Source organism: Rhea americana, unplaced genomic scaffold (genome assembly GCF_003343005.1).
Source record: "Rhea americana isolate MKP2758 unplaced genomic scaffold, rheAme1 scaffold_45, whole genome shotgun sequence".
In the NCBI taxonomy this organism is placed as follows: Eukaryota; Metazoa; Chordata; class Aves; order Rheiformes; family Rheidae; genus Rhea; species Rhea americana.
In genome coordinates, this window is record NW_028186590.1 from 3,790,995 (window position 1) to 3,814,013 (window position 23,019).

Here is a 23,019-nt window from a genome sequence, read left to right on the forward strand (position 1 = left end):
AGGATTCCACAAACTGACCATGTATTATGGGATAAAGCAAGATATATATATCTCTTCAACGAAGTAATAACGATCATATCACAACTGGTTGACATTATAATATAAACAAGCAGATATTTGGTGGGGAGGGACAGATATTTTGATAAGGAAGTGATACAGAGTTTATAGTAAGAGAGACTATAATATAATAWCTTCACGAGTGCAAAATCAGGGAAGGGTTGCATATTTTCTCTTGTTAATCTCATTCCTTCTCAACTGGTGAATTGAAGCTCAGTCTCCTTAAGATATYACAGTTTTTCTCTAGCCCACTGTCTAAAAGGCATTTTGCATTTCGAGGACACGAAGTGTGGAAGCACGTAAAGAAACAATGTACTGCCTTTTGCAACCTGCCTGATTCCACATATACCACAGGACTGTGGTTTAAATGCACAGTGTAACCCACATAAGCTAGTTTTGACAACACAATACTTATTTGAAGCAGTGGCTTGCTAGATAATCCAGCATTAAGAACTGGTAATGACRCACAAATAATCAAACAATTTATAAACACAGCTTCCAAACGTAAATTGTAAATTAATAGGAAAAACAAAATTGTACAACACAAAAATGACATTTTAACTTGTTTTTACTAACAATAAGTTCCAAACATTGGTTTTACTGGTGCTTTCATTCTTCAAAGGTTTTCAAATTGCATATGACAAATAAAAATATTTATTATATTCTACATGTAAAAAGAATGCATTTAGCATTTCACACTGATGTCTCTAGGCCATTTTCTTCCTAGTACACACACACACACACACACACACACACACAAAAAAAAAAAACTCTAGAGGGGTTAACAAAATCTTTCTACTTTGTCCTTATGAAAGTGACATCTAATTTCTACCTTAAAGCAAATTTTGTCTTTCATTTTCCAATCAAAGCGTACATATTACTGAGTAAGAAGGTGATCTGGTTTCAAATGTAAAATGAGAYAATGTGCAATGCTACATCAACTCTATGGAATTTTCTGCATAAGCTTTATATTTTATACAAATAATTCATACAAAAAGCTGTTCATTATCCAACTATTCCTAATATACAGGAAACAGCAAGATTATACTACTGCTTCTTGGGATGATTATTTATTAAAGTACAACAGAATCTATCAAAACTTCACCAGTATTAATAGAGTTATTTTGGCTTTGAAGACACGCACATTAAATGAGAAGCAGCCTTTCCTAAAATATACAGGCTGCTACCAAGAAAGACCCYGAGGAACTCAGGGCTACATTTGTACGCCCAGAATTAGGGACCCATTGGCTCTCTGAATGTAAGCACACAAAAYAGCAGTCGGAAACTAAATCTGTGGGAAAGGCTTCAGAGTAGCATCGCGCATTTCATTTGCCTGCATCAAGAGTTCGATATATTGAGTCCTAGAGCTTTGAGTCCTAAGAGAGTTACAGTCCTAAGAACTATAGAGAAAAAGCATAACAGAAAAAAATGGTGTCCCACAACGTACATCACTTAACACTCCCTCCCCTTCCCTTCACAGACATAGGATTGGTGGTGTTATTGTAYTGAAAGAGACTTGTTTCATGATATTCCCATGTTACAGGGGAAAAGGAGCATTAGGGCAAAATTTCCAGGTTCTTCGTGAGACAGCTGCCACCATGGACAGCTCTGTCTCTGCGCACAGTGTCACCCGCTCTCCAAACGGCCACTCACCGGTTCTCCTGGGATCGACAGCCCGTTGGGGCCCTGTGGACCTGGTGGACCTTGGGGCCCGGGAGGCCCTGTCTCACCACGAGGACCAGGTGGCCCCTTAAAGCAGAAAATAAAACAAGATTTAAAACTGCAACCTCTTCTTAGATCTGTAGCTGCAAAATCTTTTGGGTTAGGCACTTTAGGGTAAGTCAGCAGCCTGGAGACACACTGACGCTTCAAAATAGGCTACAGCCTGGAAGCGGTTGTTCCAGTGCTGTATCTTTCCACCACTAGTCTCTGAGTCAAATTGGAAGTCTCAGACCAACATAAGACTTCCGGCAGTGTTAACTGGAAGCGTAGCTGTCTCTTGCAGAGGAAAAGAGAACAGTGCTGCAGAGGGTGTGTTTCCACCCTTACACACGTGATCTAAATTCCCTACATGGGGTCAATGTCTTTTAGGCTACATGTATACTCTTAAGTARGTAGACTACAAATAAATAACTTATAGATGCATTTCCAATTAAATTTTTATAATCCTCATTCACAAGATAGAATTCAGTAYGCAAATCTTCCTACAGCTAAATATGCCACAACATGATAGATGTACTCAAAAAAATACTTACAGATGATCCAGTCAAACCCCTTTCACCTCTGGGACCTTTAGCACCTGGACCACCCTAAATTGAACATTTGGAAAGAAATGTATTTATACAAGCAAGGGAACATCATACTAATGCGAGTTATGAATCTCCTTTATTCCTATGTCAAATTTCTATATCAAAGCATGGAGTTTTGAAGTGTATAGATCACAATGCTAACAGTAGTACTAAAACAAGCCTAAAAGACGCATCAGGACTTCAGTAAACCACATCAGCTTCAGCCTTGCCAATTCAGCCCATTAACTATTTTTATCATATTTGTCTTTGCAGATACAAACTTACATAATTTATATCCAGTTTTCTGAGACAAAGTAACCCTTAAAGTCACTGGATACCTCTCTAGTAGAGTGCCAGGCAACTTATACAGGCTTTATGTGCCTGATACAGCGTTTGGTGATAGCTTCAAAGTAGGACTAGTGGGCTGAGTATTACTCCCTCACATTCACAGCAACTGGTAGGAGCACGTCCACTCGTCAGAGTACTATCTCTCCACATAAGAAAGTAACTAATTTATTTCCCTGACAGAGGAGAGTCTTTCTGTAGAGTGAAATTCTGACTCTGTATCTAGGAAAAGTATATGAGTCACAGCGAGCAATGTGAAAATACGTGAAAAAAAATCATTATATAGACAAATACAGGAGGCAGGAGCTGCCCAATTGTGTTCTAAACTAAGAAGGAAGGAGAACAGATTAATACGATGTTATGAACCTGTTGATTGCAGCTATCTCTCTGACTGATCTTCGTTTCACAAAATCATAAATTAATGGAGTGGCGGTTTCTACTTACTAGGAGAACACAAGGACAGGAGTGTCATACTTTCCACAAGATACACACTGAAGAAAGTTAGCTGGTTTTGGTTTAGCTGCCTGCACAAACCAAAACTATCTCTTCTCACTTTGATCAACATAAAAGTACCATGATAAATTTAAAATCCAGRAAATCATTAAATAGTTCCTTACAGCTGGTCCAGGAGGTCCTGGGGGTCCAACGCTGTCTTGAGTACAGGTACAAGCATTTGGAAGAGCTGGACATTTTGCTTCATCCCTCTGAAAATTCAATCACAACTATTACWGTCCTTTTAAAAAAAATTATTTGGTGCTAGATTATTTTTCTTTTTTACAACAATAACAACAAGATTCTCTTTTATCCCAACTTTTTCAGGTACAGTAGCTAAAGACACAGCTAAAAGAGTGCTTTTCAAWTTTTTTATGCAGAACTTTTCGTATTTTTAGAAAATTATTTTCTCTGGGAGAAAATATAAGAAAAACATACGACACTAACCGTAAAGCCACAGGCAAAAACAAAATCATATGTAATTTCTGTTGTTTTAATATTCACTCGCATTAGACAATAAGCTTGCACTGCCAATGAAAAAACTACTTTTTGAAGGCCAATCTAACAATAGAGGAAATAAAAAATAATATAGCTATTCCATTCATAATTCCTAGGATGTTAAATATCACTATAATACAAAATATAACCGACTTTTTTTCCACAATTCCTAAGGGACTCATTCTAATACAGAAGTCTTTTTCTCTCAGGCACAAAAATCAGAAACATAGCGTTGTTCACTGGCTGCTCTGGCAAGTGTGATTCAAATGTGTTGTCATCATTAAGTAAAATTTCAGATTAATACTGAAATTGTTCAATCGGTTATTAACATGATTTTCTGAAGAGCCCTTGGTTCATTTATACTTACCATAGAAGGAAGGTCACAGCATCTGTCTCTGCTAGTCCAAACTGGACTGCATACAATGTCAAAATTCTGAATTTCAAACTGTAAAAGAAAGGCAAATGTCTTCACATCTTGATCAGCTAAAGGTACAAGAGACATAATTTATAAAACCTGGTGGCATTACCATTAAAAATGACTCCAAAGACAACTCCTTTCTAATATGGTTAACGTCATTCAYATTTTCATTTCTTTCTTTTTTCTTTTTTTTTTGACAATATTAACAGAAAATATATTTAAAAATAATTTTTAAAAGAAATCTAAAGATTAAAAAATAAGCCTACTTAAGGCTAGAAACAACCTCAAGCGCTAATGCTTGCTCCTCTTCTGGGGCAAAAGGTAACCATATAAAGTGACCCAATAACTATTTCACARTACCTAATGAACAACACAGATGAACTTCCACATCTGCAGAATGCCTGCACACTTCAACATGAAATCTGGCTAGAAAACATCTGGACCAGCTCTAAAGACTGCAATCCTTGGGTCATATATTAACCTAGATTCATGTATGAAACTTTCCACTGACATCCGCCGAGAACAGTTTTACAGAAAGGCTGAAGTAGGGACATTAGGTAGACATTAGGTATAGCAAAAACAGTTTTCTCTCTTTTTTTTTCCCCTCTCAAAGCCACCAAGTTTGATACATACAAGCAAACATACATGTTCACCAAGAAACTTTTTCAGGTGTTACAATTTGCACATACGGAYTAGAGTTCAGACTTAGGTCTTCTAATATGAAGCCAAAATAATAGCACTGATTAAGCATTAAATATAGTGAAWTCATCAAGATAATTATGTGCCTTTCACAGCAGTAGCCATTTTTTCATCATAAGTTTACAGATCACCCAGTATAGGAAAGACCATAGGACTTGCCAGAATTAAAATCTGCTCATAAGGAATGTCTTTTAGGAGAACAAGATAATCTTCATTTAAACATTTCCAGTAATGGAGAATACACAGTAAAAGTAAATGTTTGCAATGACCAACAGCTCTTCCTATTAAAAAAAAAAAAACTAAATTTATCTGTTACCTGTCTGCAGCTTTCAGCCATTTGGTTTTTGTTCTTTCATAATTCTGCTAGAATGAGACACTATCAAGAGAATGACCAAACTTCTCAGTTGAGTACGTCAGGTTTTTCAATACAGACACTTGGAAGGTTCAAATGCCATACTGGTTTCTCAGCARTCCCTAATCTCAAACCCCTTTTTTTCAGAAAACGTCAGGAGTTTGCATTAATAAATGGATTAATGTTTATTGCTTACTGTTGCTGATCTCCGGTCACCTTTCAGAAGTTTCCCAAGAATTTCATAGCCATCAGTTGTGATATTTTCAGCCTCTTTAATTGGTTTCTCCAATATTTCACTGCAGTCAATGTAAATCTTAACATTTGATGAAGTTACAACAATATGGACCTGCAAAAAGGTTTTAATGCAATATTTAGAAAGTTGACCAACAGCAGATAGGCATGTATCAGCTTTAACAGTACTTCCCAGTTTCTGCAATACAGAACACATTAAGTTTGGTTTCKAGAAGTTCTGATTCATTTTCAAGTGGGGAAAAAACCTATTTTAAGGGAAACCTACTACATTAGTTACTTCTTTAAAATTCCTTGAAGGTCTATTAAAATAAATAAATAGGCATAGTTAATAAGTAATATTTAATACAAAATTGCAATACTACAATGAACTATTAAAAAAACCCTTGTCTGAAGATTGCTTTATGACGTAATAAAAGTCAAAAATAAAAGGAATTTGTGAGAGGAAGTGAATATAAGCCTTTCTAGTCCTCTTCTGATGGCTGGGACCACACAAGAGGTTTATGAGTCTGTGACTGCCCACTTGCTAATAGACCCTGTCTGTAGTTCAGAGCATAGATTGAGTCATCTATGGAAATTGAACCCTGGATCCTTGGATGTGAAACAACTAGAGGCATTAGTTATATAGAGATGAAGGAAGGGAGCAGAGAAGCCTGCCCAGAAAAAGACAAAACAACAAGAAACACAAGACAGAAATTTCCAAGAAAGAAATTTGGCTACAAAAATATATGCAAAAAATAAGAGGAAATAAGGAAGAAAAAGAATAGATTCATTATTAGAAATAAAGGCAACTAAAAGGGAGAAAACAATGGCTGTAGCAAAGGAAGAGCAAGTTGACATGGAAAAGAGAATGAAATGCTTTTTGAAAAACAGTAAACATTAAACAGAAGAACAAAAAAAAAATGAAACAAAGGTTACCCTTCCAAAATCTCATAGGAAATACAGTGATTTATCCTGCTGTGACTGCACAGGATTAAATAACAGAGCATGTATGAATAAAACAGAAGGAGGATCTATTGCTCATCCAAAATGGGCAAAGGACTTGACGAGGTCACTGCCATTATGTTAATGAAAGCTATGCAAGTGAATTTTCTACATAACCATGAAAACAGAAGACCTTCAGGACCTCCCTTCCCCCAAAAAACTCTGACATTTGTCTGACATTTTAGTGAATCTAATAGACAGCTGATGAAAGAACATCTTAAGGCAATAGAGAGGTTTCAGTGGTTTTTTATACCCTACATATTGTATGTATCTTCTATACAACACATAAGATCCATATAATTTTTAAAATATCAAAGTATTACGATCACCAGTAAACAATGCTTGAAGTATGTGTTTATGTTCAAAGGCTTCTGTTATCACAACACACAACTCTCCAGAAACAAATTGCTATTTGATGACTGTTTTTAAAAAATTGGCATAAAGTTGAAAGAACAGAAATTCCCTTAAATGTCCTGAGTCAACAATTGCTGAACTGTCTCTTGAGAATTTGTTCTTTTTTTTCCCCCGTACTAAATATTTTCCCATATGGAGTTGTCTCCAAGGCATCGGTATAGCTTATCTCAAACTCTCTAAGCATTACACGCATATGCTTTATATAATTTGAATTAAGACTTCTGAAGCTGTCCTTATTTTTTTGTCATCTTAAATTCAGTTGGCATCACAGTTTAATTCTCAGTGCTCTCTACAAGGGTGGTTTTTTCTAGTTAACATTCAGTACATTGTTCATTAACCAAGTAAGAAACAATTGGAAAGATAACTGAGTGTGTCCACAGTATATTTGGGGATTACAGAACAAAATCCCCCCAGAATGAAACAAAAAGCATTATACCAAAATTTTTAAATTCATTATCATTTACACCTCACATATTCAGTCATTTGATGGTATGACTACAYTTCCCAGTTAATGACTGCACTGAACACTTTAAACTCATCACAAACGTAATTTACTAATTCTAAAAGGCACTTAACATGCAAGTCTTTCTATGTGAATRTTAACAGTTTGCAACAAATTCAATAAAGCAAAGCACACTTCTGCATATGGGCCTATTACTCCATTTTCATTTTCGGAGAGGGGAACCTATTTTAGGGAATGGGATCACCAACTTGAAAAAGTTCAACCAGCAATGATTGAGCATTGTCTGTCTATCCAAAGCAAGAAATGGCTCAATACTGTCAAAAATAAGCAGTGCTCTCCTAAGTCACTGACAACCACTCTTAAACTCACTGCTCATTTAATATCAGCTCTGAACTCCAGCCTGAATTTCATGGCCCAGATATAGTTCCAATACAAATGTGTATCTAGTGTTAATAGTAAATAAAACAACTTTGCATTTTGTTTTCAACAAAACAGATTTAACAAATATTGTCTCTAATTTCTAACGCCCTTGTGTAAAGGACCATTTCTGGCAGATGGCACTTAGCTTTTACGAAAGAAAATATATTTGAGTCTCTCCCTGGAGCCCTCTAAGACAAAGTTTGACAGTCTTCAGATCTACTGCTAAACGAACCACATCAATAAGCTAAGCAAACTATTATCCCATACGTACATCAACAGAAAGACATATGTTCATTATCAAATTTCCTGTGGCTGACTACCGTAAAACTGCAATCTAAAAGGAAGTGTAGTATGGTAAACAGTGAGAAAGAAGAAGTTGTCTGTCTCTCCAAAACATTCAGTTATAAATTTAATAGCTGTCTCAGGGAGTCAGGATTTTTCCTACGAGACTTGCCAGATTCAACAGCTTTCACCATAGCTATGCTACGCAAAGCAYTGAAGTAAGCCAAAGTAAATTTTCCTGCACAGTTAGGTGTAGTTAACTGTGCTTCATTGAACGAGCCAGTAAGTCATCGAATGAAAACCACAAATATGTTTGACATTTTGGAAAACATTTTCTTATGTTTTAAAGATTTGCCATTTCTTTGAAACTGGATGGTAGGAGAAATTGCAAAAGTACCTTTTGAAATGTGGTAATCTTATTTTCCTTCTCTCATCCAGCTGAAACTACTATTAACCTTTATTAGGAGTGATCAATATGGCTGGTGAATAAGGCTTTCCCAGCACATGAGCTAGGGAGTCCCATGATGTTATCATTAGCAACATGACTCATATAGCGATCTCAGTAATCATTCTGGAGAGAGTCCAAAGGAGTTTGCTCTCAGCTACATGGTGTAAGATCCTAAATACAACTACTTAAATCAAGGCTACTCTCAGTTACTTTTAATAATATCAAAATGTGAACTTTTGCTTCTTTTCTGGGAAAAGAAGGGAATTAGTCAACTGCACTAAAAAACAGATACGTGGTTCAGCTTTGCTTCAGAAATAGTCTCACAACCAAGAATTCACAATTCCAGAGTTTTAATGTATTTTTCAAATGGCTGCTACCCCTCAAAATCGTTCTGCATCTTTGCATTGTTTTCCAGTTATATGTATGAGTATATTTTAAATGCAAATAATATAAAATTCTGGATGTTTATTTTATTGTTTTTTTAATTGCTTTTCACCTGCAAGTGTAATAGCACTTAAAGTGCAAGAAGCACTTCAATGTAATGGCTAGTGTTGCTGGGTTAAGGGTTGTTCCCTGCTTGCTCTGGTTAATAAGCGTATTTTTATTGTAAGTGTTATAGCCTGCTCAGCTCTACCACATTTAGAGAAAGCTACAAGGAAAAATATGATTCTAAGTGTCAAGAAATCACCAGTGGGCACTTGAACGTACTGCTGGCAGTACAGCATGCAGAAAGCTTCATACCGCTTTGAAGAACTCCACAGTCCTCAAGAAAGGGCATTCATAGAATCACAGAATCAGTAAGGTTGGAAGGGACCTCTGGAGATCATCTAGTCCAACCTCCCCGCTCAGCAGGGTCACCTAGAGAATGTTAGACAGGGTTGCATCCAGGCGGGCCTTGAAGATCTCCAGAGAAGGAGACTCCACAACCTCTCTGGACAACCTGTGCCAGGGCTCTGTCACTCTCACAGGCAAGAAATTCCCCCTCACGGTCAGGCAGAACTTCCTGTGCTTCAATTTCTGCCCATTGCCTCTTGTCCTGTCTCATGGGACAACTGAAAAGAGTTTGTCCCCATCCCCTTGACACCCTCCCTTCAGGTACTTGTACACATTGAGAAGATCCCCCCTCAGTCTTCTCTTCCCCGGGGCTAAAGAGGCCCAGCTCTCGCAGCCGTTCCTCCTAGGGCAGATGCTCCAGCCCTCTGATCATCTTTGTAGCCCTACGCTGGACTCTCCCCAGTAGCTCCATGTCTCTCTTGTAGAGGGGAGCCCAGAACTGGACACAGGACTCCAGATGAGGCCTCCCCAGGGCTGAGGAGATCCTAGGCAGGATCACCTCCCTTGTCCTGCTGGCAACACTGTTCCCAATGCACCCCAGGAGACACTTGGCCTTCCTGGCCACAAGGGCACATTGCTGCCTCATGGTCAACTTGTCATCCACCAGCATTTCCAGGTCCTTCTCTGGAGAGCTGCTCTCCACTAGGTCAGCCCCCAGCTTGTACTGGTGCCTAGGGTTATTCGTCCCTAGGTGAAGGACTGCACTTGCCCTTGTTGAACCTCATGAGGTTCCTCTCCGTCCAACTCTCCAGTCTGTCCACGTCTCTCTGAAGGGCAGCACAGCCCTCAGGTGGATCAGCCACTCCTCCCAGCTTGGTGTCATCAGCAAACTTGCTGAGGAGGCACTCTGTCCCCTCATCCAGGTCACTGATGAAGAAGCTGAACAGGATGGGACCCAGTACTGAGCCCTGGGGGACACCACTAGCCAAGTTCCAGCTCTCAAACTAACAGCTAGAATGAGGCACGCTAAATGCTGGTCTGTGTTTTAAGATTACYTCCTGGGAATAAGAATGGCTCCACTTTTACACCAAAACATACTTATTCTAGCCTTTATTGGCAGTTTTTCTCATGCTAGTAGATCAGCACATCTCTTAAAAAAATCATTTGTCCTACTGTGGTATCAAGCAAAGAAAGGCAAAGAGTCAAATGCCAAGGACAAAAGAGAGACTAATGCAAGCATGATCCAAGCCCACTCATAAACATCAGCCACAAATTTAATGAGATAAGCATTTCTTCATATATGGGAAAATAATTAGTCAGCAAATACATTTTAAACCTAAAAATAAKGAGATATGATCTAGGAGCAGTTTGGGGAATTATCCTCTTTTTGTCAAATTCTGAAGAAAATAGCTTCTATAATATTGAGTGATTTCTTTAGTCATCAGTTTTTTAAAGAGATCAAGTCTCAGCACATTAGAAGGCTGGCACCAGCTTTCACTGCCTTCAGCCACAGCAGAGTTAGGTGCACAATATGCTCTCCAGCATCAGCAAGTTGACAGAATCAACCTCTTATCAGTATCCTTAAAGGAATGCTGGCAGTGACCAGTCAGGCAGGAGAGGGTATCGTAAAGAAAACAATGGTACACGGCAGCTGTATTTAGGCATCAGAGGAAAACTAAACTAAACAGAAGGGAGATAAGGGGAAACATGAGCATATGCATTTCAGCTGACTGAAAATGTTGCAATTGCAACTCACTTTTGTTCTTGGCCTAAGCATATATGCTTAATGTAGCAGGAAAATATTTTTAAATTTGTAGTTTTAGACTTACGTCTAGTTTGAGCTAAGCACCTCTCAATGCCTAGAGAGAAACTAGTCTGGCAGGATCAAGTTTTCATAATTTAGTGCGTAAAATTATAAAAGCAAGCACAAAACTATAATAGTTTCGGGCATATGTAGTAACCCATTAGCGGTTTCTACAGCCATTTAGGTTTCACTAGCCATTTAGGTTTTGACAGTCCAAAAAACTAGAGTTTCATTCTAAATAGTTCAGTTACATGAATACTCTAACTCAGATGTCTTCCTCAGTTAATGTAGAGCATTGACACCATTCCTAATAAGCAAGAACAGTGGCATTTGCATGTCCACTCATTCTGTTTATTTACTAAATAAAATAATGAAAATAATGATATTTGGTAGAAATGTATGATTGTTCCATCTGCTACTTTGAGAAGGCTTTACATCTGCTAGTGTTATCAAACAGGAAGAATGGGGTACAAACTAGCTGAAAATGAGAGTTGCAATCTGAGTTGCAGATGGGAGAACAGAAATCAGATTCACCATATTTTATTGATCCATTCTACCAATGAAAACATTTTTCTTGTTGACTATGTGAGCTTAAGTCYTACACAGAGCATACATTCACCAAATAGCACCTAATCTTGTGAAACCAGACTTCTAGATCTCTTRACTAAGGGGACAGCTAGGTAACTGTTACATTTGCATAAAAAGGYGATGATAAAGATACATATCCTAATGCAAGCTAGCAGACTAATAATAGATCTAGCTCAAAAGATCAGAGAATCACAGAATGGTGGAGGYTGGAAGGGACCTCTGGAGATCCTTTAGTCCAACACCTCTGTTCAAGCAGGGTCACCTGAAGCATGTTGCCCAGGACCATGTCCAGGTGGCTTTTGAATATCTCCAAGGAAGGAGACTCCAAAACCTCTCTGGGCAACCTGTTTCAGTGCTCTGTTACCCTCACAGTACAGAAGTACATTTTTCCTTATGTTCAAATGGACCTTCCTGTGTTTTCAGTTTGCATTTGTCGCCTCTCATCCTATAGCTGGGCACCACTTAAAAGAGTCTAGCTCCATTATATTTATATCCTCCCTTCAGATATTTATACTTATTGATAAGATTCCCTCTTAGTCTCCTCTTCTCCAGGCTAAACAGGCCCAGCTYTTGTAGCCTTTCCTCACAGGGCTACATGTTCCAGTCTTAGTAGCCATTCACCAGACTCACTTCAGTAGCTCCACCTCTCTCTTGTGTTGGGAAGCACAGAACTGCACTCTAGGTGTGGCCCCACCAGGACTGTGTAGAGGGGGAGGATCAATGGTCTGCCTAATCCAGCCTAGGATACCACTGGCCTTCTTGACCACAAGGGTTCATTATTGGCTCATGATCAACTTGCTGTCCACCAGGACCACCAAGTCTACGCAGAACTGCTCTCCAGTCGATCAGCCCTCAGCCTGTACTGCTGCATGGGGTTATTCCTTCCCAGGGCAAGACTCTGCACTTCCCTTTATTGAACTTCATGAGGTTCCTCTCTGCCCATCTCTGCAGCCTATCGAGGTCTCTGAATGGCAGCACAGCCCTCTGGTGTATCAGCCACTCCTCACGGTTTTGTATCATCAGCAAAATTGCTGAGGGGGCACTCTATCCTTTCATCCAGGCCACTGATGAACAGGTTGAACAATAYTGGGTCCAGTATTGACCCCTGGGGGATACTGCTAGCTACAGGTCTCCAACTAGGCTCTGCACCACTGAGCACAACACACTGAGCTCTGCCTTTCAGACAGCTCTCAATCCACCTCACTGTCTACTCATCTAAGCTGCACTTCATGAGCTTGCCTATGAGCATGTTATGGGAGACAGTGTCAAAAGCCTTACTAAAGTCAAGGTAGATATCATCCACCGCTCTACCCTCATCTATCCAGAAATATACATGCAAACAGATTACATGATCCATTATGTGCTCTTTCTCATTACTGTTGCTTCCTCAGTTAACAGAATATTTTCTGCTAAATGTTTTGGAATATTTTAGATCCATGATTCTAAAGCTATGCATGCACATGTACAATATATAACAATATATGCTTGTTAAATATATAAATCTTATTCAATACGCTATTTGTCTTCCAAACTTGTCTTCTTGCCTTCATCTACATTCACATAACTGCCTACTCTCTATGGCCTTATCTTCCTCTTCTCTGATTGATTCCAAATCACTGCACGCCCCTCCAATCTTTCCTCATCATAGCTTCCTTTTTCCCTTTTCAGGTTTATCTTTTATTCTTTTTTATATGCCAGGAATCAGACTATAAAATCTTGTTCAGATATACGTCTCCACTTACACAGACTTGGCAAAATCATCTCTCTGTAGGGTTTAGACTAGGCCTTTAACTCAACAAACAAAAAAGAGCTACAACTTCAGAGATCTTGTTTTTATGTAATCTGTAAGTCCCTACATCAATTTACAAAGAGTAGATACAACTGACTCTGGTTTCTGCTTGCTTGTCTCGTTTCAAAGAATAGCACTTCACAAAATAACATTCATAAATTCAATCCTTTACCTTGTGGAAGCTTCCATAAAAGATTTTCTTTATTTCATCGTTATCAAAAGTTACAGTTTGAACCTCTCCCCTTGTATCCTTGTTAAAGAATGACAACACTTTGCTGGCAGCTGCAACAAATGAAGATAATACATTTCATTTTAGATGTACTACCAAAATTGCTATCCTAACATACACTCATGGATAAAATACAGTGCACCACTCAGTTGCGTAAACATGGATTATAGATAATTTTACAGGACTGTAACTGCGTAGATGTACATTCCTCTGGTTTTAGAGGTAATAACAAAGTCAAAATGTAGCTTAGTTGAATTACTCTTAGCTGAATAATTAATTGAAGTACAAAGTAAAAAATATCTTGTAAAATAAAAAACATATAATCCCTTTGCCATGTAAAAAGGCTTTGGCTTTGGAAAGATTTGGAAAGAATGCATGAAAAGTAACTTTATAAAGTATAAATTCTTTGTTCAATAAGTATAATCATCCTTACGATCAAGCACCACTCCAACTTGTGGTTTGTAATCTCTGTCTGTAATCTGCCAAATTGCAAAAGGCTCATTGGGTGATTCCGGCAGAAGGCGGAATAACATAATGATAGTGTAAGCCTGTGGCAATCCCTCTGGGTGAATCTCCCTGTTAAGAGAATATGAGGACATTTTTGCACATCAAAAACACATGCGAAAAATAAACAAGATCATTGTCATTTCCTCTTTTTCAAAGAAAAAGCATAAGAATAATAGAGAATCACAGTGTTTAACAGAACTGACCATTATAACTATCCCATGAAACAGAAAAGAACGATGTGRTAAAAATCATTTTGTGATTTGTTAAGATGAACTCACAGCCTATCTTTGAGTCCATGGTTATGTTTACAGTTATAGAGACAGCCAATGTGACCAAGAGGTCTTGAAGATGTGTTCTGGTGGCAAGATTCAGCATAAACTACATATATTTTACATTTCTTGAAATGATTGTATAGAGAAAAGAAAGACCATAGCATTATTAGTCTTTCACCTGGCCCATTTCAGACAGCCAGGCAACAGAAAACACTGCCTTTGACTACRCTTTAGGCCTCTCTTTTGACTTAGAATGACTTTTCTAAAACATACTGAAGAAGATGGGGAGAGATGTAAAAAAAAAAAAAACAACGAGGGAAATACTGTTTTCCCTTTGCCACTAGATTCCTCTTACTCAGACTAACTCTGCTTTTCTTTTGTGTGTATGTGATAGTTGAAAAGAATGGCTGCGTGTTACCCTCCATACCCAAGCTCTAGGGTTACGGGCCCTTGAAAACTCCACTCCATTTGCCAAATACGGTAACTCAATTAGAGGAGAAATCACCCCATGTCGATGACATCAGTGTGCTGCCTGCTGCAGTAGGATGCCTCTGAAAAAAGTAGTACCTATCCCTCCAAATTGAAACCATTTCCCTCTGGTAATGTGAAGTCTTTAATATAAAAGAGGCTGCTGTTCAACTGCCTCAGGCCAAACTGTGGATTACGCTCATTATACCTAACTTGAWTGATTTGGAATGGTTAAGAAGCATAGTCTTAAACAAAGAATAATAAGCAACTTAAAAAAAGAATAATAATGAGCAGATCACAAAGGAAGAAAGAAACTAGCATTTAATGAGAACAACCACAGATGTTCTTTGGAGTATATTTCTTGGAATTCAATAAAAAGAACACCAAATAACTGCACCTTCTGTASGACACTAATGCTATCATTTATAAACTCTATTAATGCTTCTCCACCTGAGAATATTTTACATTGTCCTAAGTATGAGTCTTCCAGGAAAACTGTTTAATCAGACAACTTACCGTACTGGCTGGCTGACAAAAGCATTTTTGTGGAGTCTATACGCTACGTAGCTCGGGAAAGAGCCTGTTTCCAGTGATACACCTTGTACAGAAGCAAAATGCTTCTCTGTTAGGTTATATGATTCCAGCATCTTGAAGCCTTTAAATCAGAAGCGGAAAGGAAAAAAAAAGAAAACAACATTGTAGTGTAACTGTGGGAAATGACACAAATGAACCTATGTCAAAATATTATAGACAGCTCCTTACCAGGTGAAGTGTATCCCTCCAAGTAAATAAGAGGACAAGCTAAAAGAAAGGAAACAACATGTAAATTAATAAAATCTAACATGATATGAACATGTACATACTTCCAAAAGTTTTATTATTAGAAAAGCTCCAATCTTATTAATTATCAGCCAGCTTTTACTACATTTGTCATTCTGTCTTCTGTTCTGCAGTAGATGAACTGTTAAAATCTTTACTCACTGCTTCCAGTGAGGATATATCCAGTAGGATATTTCTACCATGACAAATTTTATGGAATAATAAATGAACCCCAAGAATATTTTAAGAGTCCAATTCATAAGAAGAAATGCACACAATGACACAATCTTTCCATAGATATTTAATGCATGAGTCAGGCTGCATATTAGCTGTCAGATTCAGAAGGAAAAATTGCAGATTTATAGGGCTCCTCCGCAGCCTGAGGATGAGGCAGTAAGGGAGTACATAGTTGCACATGACAAGCCTGAGAATTTTTCATTTTTGCCATAGAAGGATTTCACATGAGTAAACAACTGGATTTTAATTTAGACAATTTTAAAATAACATCACACASTTCAGCTGCTCCCCTATAGCAGTCCAGACCAGCGGTAAGGAAGAGACCCGTCATGTCCCACAGTACATATTAGGCATTATTCTGCATCCTCTTGAAGAGCAGTTCTTAGTGACTGTTACTCTCTTTTTGATACACCAGTATCTTGAAATGTGAGACAAGATTACATAAAATATAACAACAAATTAAAAATAACAACTTCCTCTCTCAAACCATGTGTAATTATAACGCAACTTAATTTTTCTATACAAACACTTCTTTTAAAGTACTGTAAATGAGATGACAACACCAGCAATACGTAAGCAAATGCACTAATTTGGGGAGAATGTAAAACAGTCTGTTACTCACTTGAGGTAGCTGTCTCACACACAAAGGTGAGGAGGTTATCTTGAATCTTTTCAAAGGCATCAAAGTCATCAACAATAAATACATGACGCTCACTGGGCTTGCTAGCAATCTTGGCCAGCTCATTGTAATCCACATCAGCCACACCAACCACAAAGACACTGAAACCTGTAAAAGTAACACTTTTAATGCAAAATGTAGTTAATGCACATTACCATTTTCCAAATCAATATTTCACAAACTATCTCTGTCATTGACTTTTCTTTTCAAATTCTACCAAGTCTTGTATCTGACCTTCTTTATAAGCATATATTCTGGACATCGTTTCACTTTATCAAAGTTCTAGAGGGATTAAACTGATTTTTTGCATCTTTCTTTCCAAACTTTATCCTCCTTCTTTCATTGACTACTGTTGGGCATTATCTAAGCTCACAAGCCTGGCTCCATAGTTCCTTCATTCTTTCACACAAAATGCACAATCTTCTCCATTCTGCAGTATCTCAAATCTGTTCTATGTCCAAATTCTCTGTGCACACTATCTACAGTTATCTGATCTTTTAACTCTTGCCACCTCCTATTTTTCATGTTTCTCTGTTTCCTCCTCTTGTTCTTAGGGTGGGATTTATGTCACCAATTTTTACTCTCCAAGTAAACTTGAGGTCTAAGCTAACTGTCTAGGCTTCCTCTATACTCAACAGACAGAGACAGATTCAGAATGCAGTTCATCTCACTTYCTTAAGATGTTTACTTCAAGATAGGAGAAGCTGTGTTCTGTAGATACCTATTTGTTGCTCTCTTCAAAGACCACAGAAGGACCCTAGATGACCAGCTCAGACCRGACATTTAGTAGTTAAAATGTCTAAAGTTAAATGAGAATAATGCAGCTCCTAGAATTTAATCATAAAACACCAGGAGTAAAGGTATAGCCTGCTCCTTTGTTTTCCTTYTCAAATCTTCATAACAGCCTCTAATTGCCTTCTATGACAAGTTTTAGCTTCCTGTTATCTTCTAGACTTTACAAAATTCTCTCTCTGACTCATTTCTTTCTTTCCCTTCTCCTATCTAATCCTCCACTTGATAATTTGTCCTCTCTTTGCCTTACCACAAAACAGAGAAGGAAAAAAATGTCACTGTACAATTCAACACTAAGTAGCAAAATCTCCCACAGAATTTCAGTAACAAGAAACTGCTAACAGACAAGCTAAGTCAAAGCTAAAACAAGCATATCTTCATAAACTGCTGTCACAGCAGTAATTACACAATATCCCATCCACAGATGGAAAGATAACAAAGGTAAGATTGTCTAAATACAACTGTTAGCCTGAAGAAAAATCAAATATTTGCATATAAAATGTGGAAAAACTAGTTAGCCAACAATACATCAGAAAAAAAAAATTAAAGCTGTTCTTGATGACAAACTGACTACGAATGAATAACGGATGCTGTTCCAAAAAAGGCAAATGTCATTCCAGGGTATATTAACAGACATATGTAAGAGATGGGAGATAATTACTCCTCTGTGGCCAATATTGGTCAGACCTTGGCTGAAATACTACATTCAGTCTTCGGCACTATTTTTAAGATGCAAAGAAACTGAAGTCAGTAGAGAGGATAGCAAAAATGATAAGAAGTTTGGAAAACATGATCAGCAGAGAAGGTTGAAGGAAATAGGTTTGTTTAGTCTAGAGAAAGGGAAGACAGAGACAGGAAATGACAACAGGCTTCAAATATGGAAGTCTGTTACAAAGTGGGTAGTGATCGATTGCTTTCCTGATTAACTATGGACATGAAAGGAAGAAAGCAGTTTCATTAGCTTCAAGAAACATGTAAGTGGGAAGTGAAGAAAAGCTTTTCAATGGTAAATGTAGTTAAGCCTTGCAGAAGGTTATCCAGGGAGACTGTAGATGTTTTAATGAATAGCTTAGCTAAATGTTTTTAGAAGTAATCTAGATAGAGTTGATTCCCTCAGATCAGAGATGAACACGATGATCACTCGTGGTCTGTTCTAAGCCCTACAAGTCTGTGATTTCTTTAAGGAAGTACATCATCTTCTTACTCAGGGAAATGAAGTTCAGGTGGTTCATATACTAAAATGCAGAACTGCTGGGTGATCTCAGCAGAGARTAGTGATGTTAGGAGAAGGAATGGGTCATCAGTTACGTATAAGCTACATCCAGGAAACCAAAGGAGAGAGTGCAAGGAAGGTTTTTTGGCTTGGAAGACAACCAAGAAGTTAAATCAGACGCAGCTACAGCAATAGCAGTTCCTTTAACTGCAGCTCCTCCAGCTTATGCCAGCTAYAGCTTAAAACTCAAAAAAGTCAAAGCCGGTACCTCAAGAGCACCAGAATGAAGTGCACTTCATAACGGTCCTGGGGTCCACATAGCAAGGAGGCATAAGAAGTGACTGAAAGTCAGGTCTACTAAATGATATATACATGAGGAATTCCTTGAAAGCCTTTGGAAGCCAGATCTACCCCCAGAGAAGACAGAGAAAGAAGAAGCAAGTCTAGCCCAGGGAATCTAAATTCTTAATATAGTTTTGAGCCATTCCAAATACACTTTTCTGAGTCCACAAATGATGAATAAATAATTTACAGATAATTGAAACACCATTTATAAACTGTACTGCTTAACACTTCAGGAAATGAAACAGCTAGGTACTGTGAATGGCTTACCAGAGTGCTGTATGATGGTGGCTGCTTTCCTCACCTCGTCCTGCGATCGACCATCTGTGACAACAACAAGTACCTTGGGAACGCCTCGCCTCATGCCGCTCTCCCAAGTCAGGACCTTTTCTTTGATAAACGTGAGGGCTTTGCCTGCAAAGTGCGCAATGAATAAGGAGTCAGCCATGTTATCCACGAGAATATAAATCCATTACTTTACCTTCAAAGAGTGACCGTCACAAAACTAAAACAGAAGGACATAAAAACCTTCAACCTTCTGCCACACAACACTAGGATAATGAAACAGTTTCCAAAATCAATTTATTCTAAAGTAATATAACTACAATAATAATTATAGCTCAGAGTTACCTGTCCGTGTATTTCCACCTCTATACTGAATATTTTGAAGAGCTCCAAGGGCCTGGGCTTTATCATCAAACGTATTCAGTTTAAATTCAGATTTTGCCTCATCACTGTACTGCACAAACGAAACCTGAAACAGAAAGTATCACATTGTTCAGTCTCATACCTCTGTGTTTAGAGAAACTTTTCCTAGTGAAATATGTATTACAGAATATTAGTAAGCATTAAATAATTAAACTTTTCATATATATCTATGTATATGCACACACATACATATTTATATACATAGATACTCTCACAACTTTGTACATACAATACTTTTTTCATTCTCTCTCGTTAGTGGATAAAATATGATAAAGACTTAAATAGGTACAATTAATTGTCTGCTATTATTACAATGAAATATATAGTACCTATTCTCTGCTCCAGAGCTGGAGTACAGTGTCTACAAAAACTTTTCCAGTTTTTTTAAGAAATGAACAAGAACTTAAAAATTTATATGACTCAACATCAATGAATCTGGATACGTACAGAAATTGTAAACTTTAAGTATTGGAAAACAACCACTGAATGTTTATTCTGAAATCATCTTTAAATTCAAATACAATACACACATTTAATGTCGCTTCTTTCACATATTCTGATTCGATTACAATATTACAGCACCATACTCATTTGATTCTGAATAGATATTTCTCTGTATGTATATATTCACATTTACTGAAGTAAATTTCCCATTTTTAATTATTAATATCTAAGATGAAGAATCAAGAATGTCACAGCTAACTCAAGAGGCATGTGACCTAAACATTTTTCTAAATGTTAGCAGTTACTCTTCTCTACCATCTATATTTGCAGGGAAAAAACAGTAAAAACAAACAAACAAATGGAAGGGAAACCTACCCACTGTATATTAGAGCTAGAAAGAACAAAGAATGTCTAAGACAAAGTAGGGTATGAGAGGGCCCTTTTTCTTAAAAATATATCTAAAGAGTTAATGATGGGGAAGCAAAGGTCTGAAGATATGCCTAGAAAATGAGAGATAGTTCATGAGCAATGCAAATAGCTTCTATAGTTACTAGAAAAAACACTCTTCCACAAAGATCCCCTTCTGCCTTCTAACCAAGGAAGTTGTCTTGCACCTGCAGGTCACTGCAATGCTCCAGAAATATTTTTTAAGGAACTGTCTCATGTCTCACATTATTCACTTTATGTAGTGAAAGGCAGGTATTTATGAGACCCTAGGCAGTGCTCTCATCCAGCTTCCCATAAGCAGAAGAAAATGGTGATGGTGGAAGGCTTACAGTAAGAAGCCTCCCAGTAAAGGGCTCTGTCAGAGCTATGACTGGTCCAGAAATCTTGAAATTCTAGTCTTCATTAGCTATTACTGTGGGTTTTTTTAAACGATTTATTCAGAGGAATAAATTTTCCCCATATCTTCACAAGGCCCATCGTGGAGTGGACTCATTTTAGCTCTCTTTAATATGGGATGAACGGACCTCTGGAAGTGCCTATCCCAAAGAGGTTCTACCTGCCCACTGCAGTGGGATTCTAGGCAGCTAGATCAGATTAGGCTAATGTCAAGCCAGCTGAATTCCTTCCACACACAAGACTCTCTTCTTGAATTGAGAAAAATATAATCCCAACTAAAAACTCACACTGTCTTCAAAACAGATTTCTGATATGACACAGAAGAAAACTAATTTATAACGACTTGGCAGACTGCCAGCTGTTAATGTTTTACACAAAGAAACAAAAACATGAAGCTAACCATATGTCAGCCCAGTTCTCTCCCTATTAGGATTCCCACTGTCTCCTTCAACTTCTGTCTTTCAGAACAGTAACTTCTCAGGACACACTGGGTTCTCTTTGCATCCCATATATTTCACATATACTTATACATGCACACACACATATGCATGCATTGTACAACAATCCAACACAAAAAAGACAGCAAAGGAAAGGAAAAAATCAGATATGACTTCAATAATTCAGCTTCATCTTTAGTTCCTCTTCAAAATGCACTCAAGAAGAATAACAAACCCACCTGGATTCCAGCAGGATTAATCAAGTCAAAGGCTCCTACTGTATTAAAAACAAATTTCACTACTTTGTTGAAGTTGTCATCACCAATACTCCAGGAAGCATCAGTCAGGAACACTATGTCTGCTTTGGCACCTCTACATACTGAAAGATAAAGAATATATCATTCATAGTCCTGTGGAATAAAGAGGATTGTCTTTAAAACTGCAAATTCAAGACTGACAAATATTCAGTAAACTTCTATTATCATGCAGTAAACCTGGAAGGTGGCCTATACCAACACAAACACATATATTACAAATTTTCAAAGAAAATTTGCTTAAGAAGCAAAGACAAGTGTTTTAAAGGCCATTTCTTTCTGAGCAACAGACATCAAATCTGTCTTCTGATGGCAAGGCTCACAAATTTGTGTCGAAGCTATAAACATCACGATTTTCCCCCAAATGTATGCRCCTTGCTATCCTAACCATGAAAACTCCACAGCAAATAGATGGCATTAGGAAATTGGTCTCAAATTTCATTACCTACAAGGTTGTTCTAGTTTTAAATCTATTTCAACTTGTGAAAAACAGAATTAAACCCTGAAGTAATGCAGCAACTATGTAAAAATACTGAATAAATCTCCAGATAAACATACCATCCCGAGCTGGAGGGATTGTAGGAGGTGGAGGAGGTGTAGGCGGCAGAGTTGGTGCCTCTGTAGGTTTGAGGACTGAAAGAAAATAATAATTTTTTGACTCAGTATAAATTCTTTAATTCAAGGAAAACCTCTAGATTATGTTCTGTATTACTGCGGAAAGAATCAAACCCTTTCTCACTAACCCATACAACATACAATTAGCAGAGAAAATTTTCCTATGTTACAAAAGTAATGAGATTATAACTGCTCTTATCACAAAGGTACATGATTTCATTGTAACAGAGGAACAACTTTACATAAGCTGAGTAAGCTGAGTAACATCCCACTCTGAAACTGCTTTCCAGTTTTTCATCTAAATGCAAGGAAATACTTGGGTTGAAGAGTGTAAGAACTTATCTCTTTCCCTCACAAACTCCGGCTGACATTACAATCAGAAAAAGAGAAAAGATTACTTAAGAGTACTGAAAGGCATTTCAAAACAAGACAGGTTCTACCGTCAAAATAAGACACGTTCTGCAGCAAAAACTTAAGGTTCGCAGTGGTGGTTATATACCTGTATGTTCCCTCAGAGAGACTGGAGGTCCCTCAAGGTTAGGGGTCTGAACGAAGACGGTAGCATTGTATTCCGTGTCTGGCGATAAGCCAGTAAAACAGTGGCTCGTTTCTGATCCACGTACTGTGATTTCTTGTCCTCTGGATCCTGTTAAAATAAAGCCCAATTGAAAAAAAGTGGTAAAAGCCAGTATTTCCCTTTTAATATGTGTGCAAATAAGTGCAGAAATTAGAGCTC

General features: G+C 37.8%; 1 protein-coding gene across 4 annotated transcripts in view; it reads right to left on the reverse strand.

Moving 5' to 3' along the window:
• COL12A1 (collagen type XII alpha 1 chain) overlaps positions 1–23,019 on the reverse strand; it is a 104,658-nt gene that overhangs the window by 17,717 nt on the left and 63,922 nt on the right. For all 4 annotated transcript variants that reach the window (XM_085316051.1, XM_085316052.1, XM_085316053.1 and 1 more), the window contains 15 exons: positions 22,783–22,929; positions 22,227–22,301; positions 21,594–21,733; positions 19,553–19,676; positions 19,193–19,336; positions 16,519–16,683; positions 15,603–15,641; positions 15,357–15,495; positions 14,027–14,169; positions 13,537–13,646; positions 5,346–5,495; positions 4,048–4,125; positions 3,308–3,394; positions 2,313–2,366; positions 1,711–1,806 (listed from right to left, as the gene is read on the reverse strand). In XM_085316051.1, coding sequence (XP_085172177.1) covers positions 1,711–1,806; positions 2,313–2,366; positions 3,308–3,394; positions 4,048–4,125; positions 5,346–5,495; positions 13,537–13,646; positions 14,027–14,169; positions 15,357–15,495; positions 15,603–15,641; positions 16,519–16,683; positions 19,193–19,336; positions 19,553–19,676; positions 21,594–21,733; positions 22,227–22,301; positions 22,783–22,929 — 1,691 coding nt within the window. The remainder of the gene's footprint in view (positions 1–1,710; positions 1,807–2,312; positions 2,367–3,307; positions 3,395–4,047; positions 4,126–5,345; positions 5,496–13,536; positions 13,647–14,026; positions 14,170–15,356; positions 15,496–15,602; positions 15,642–16,518; positions 16,684–19,192; positions 19,337–19,552; positions 19,677–21,593; positions 21,734–22,226; positions 22,302–22,782; positions 22,930–23,019) is intronic.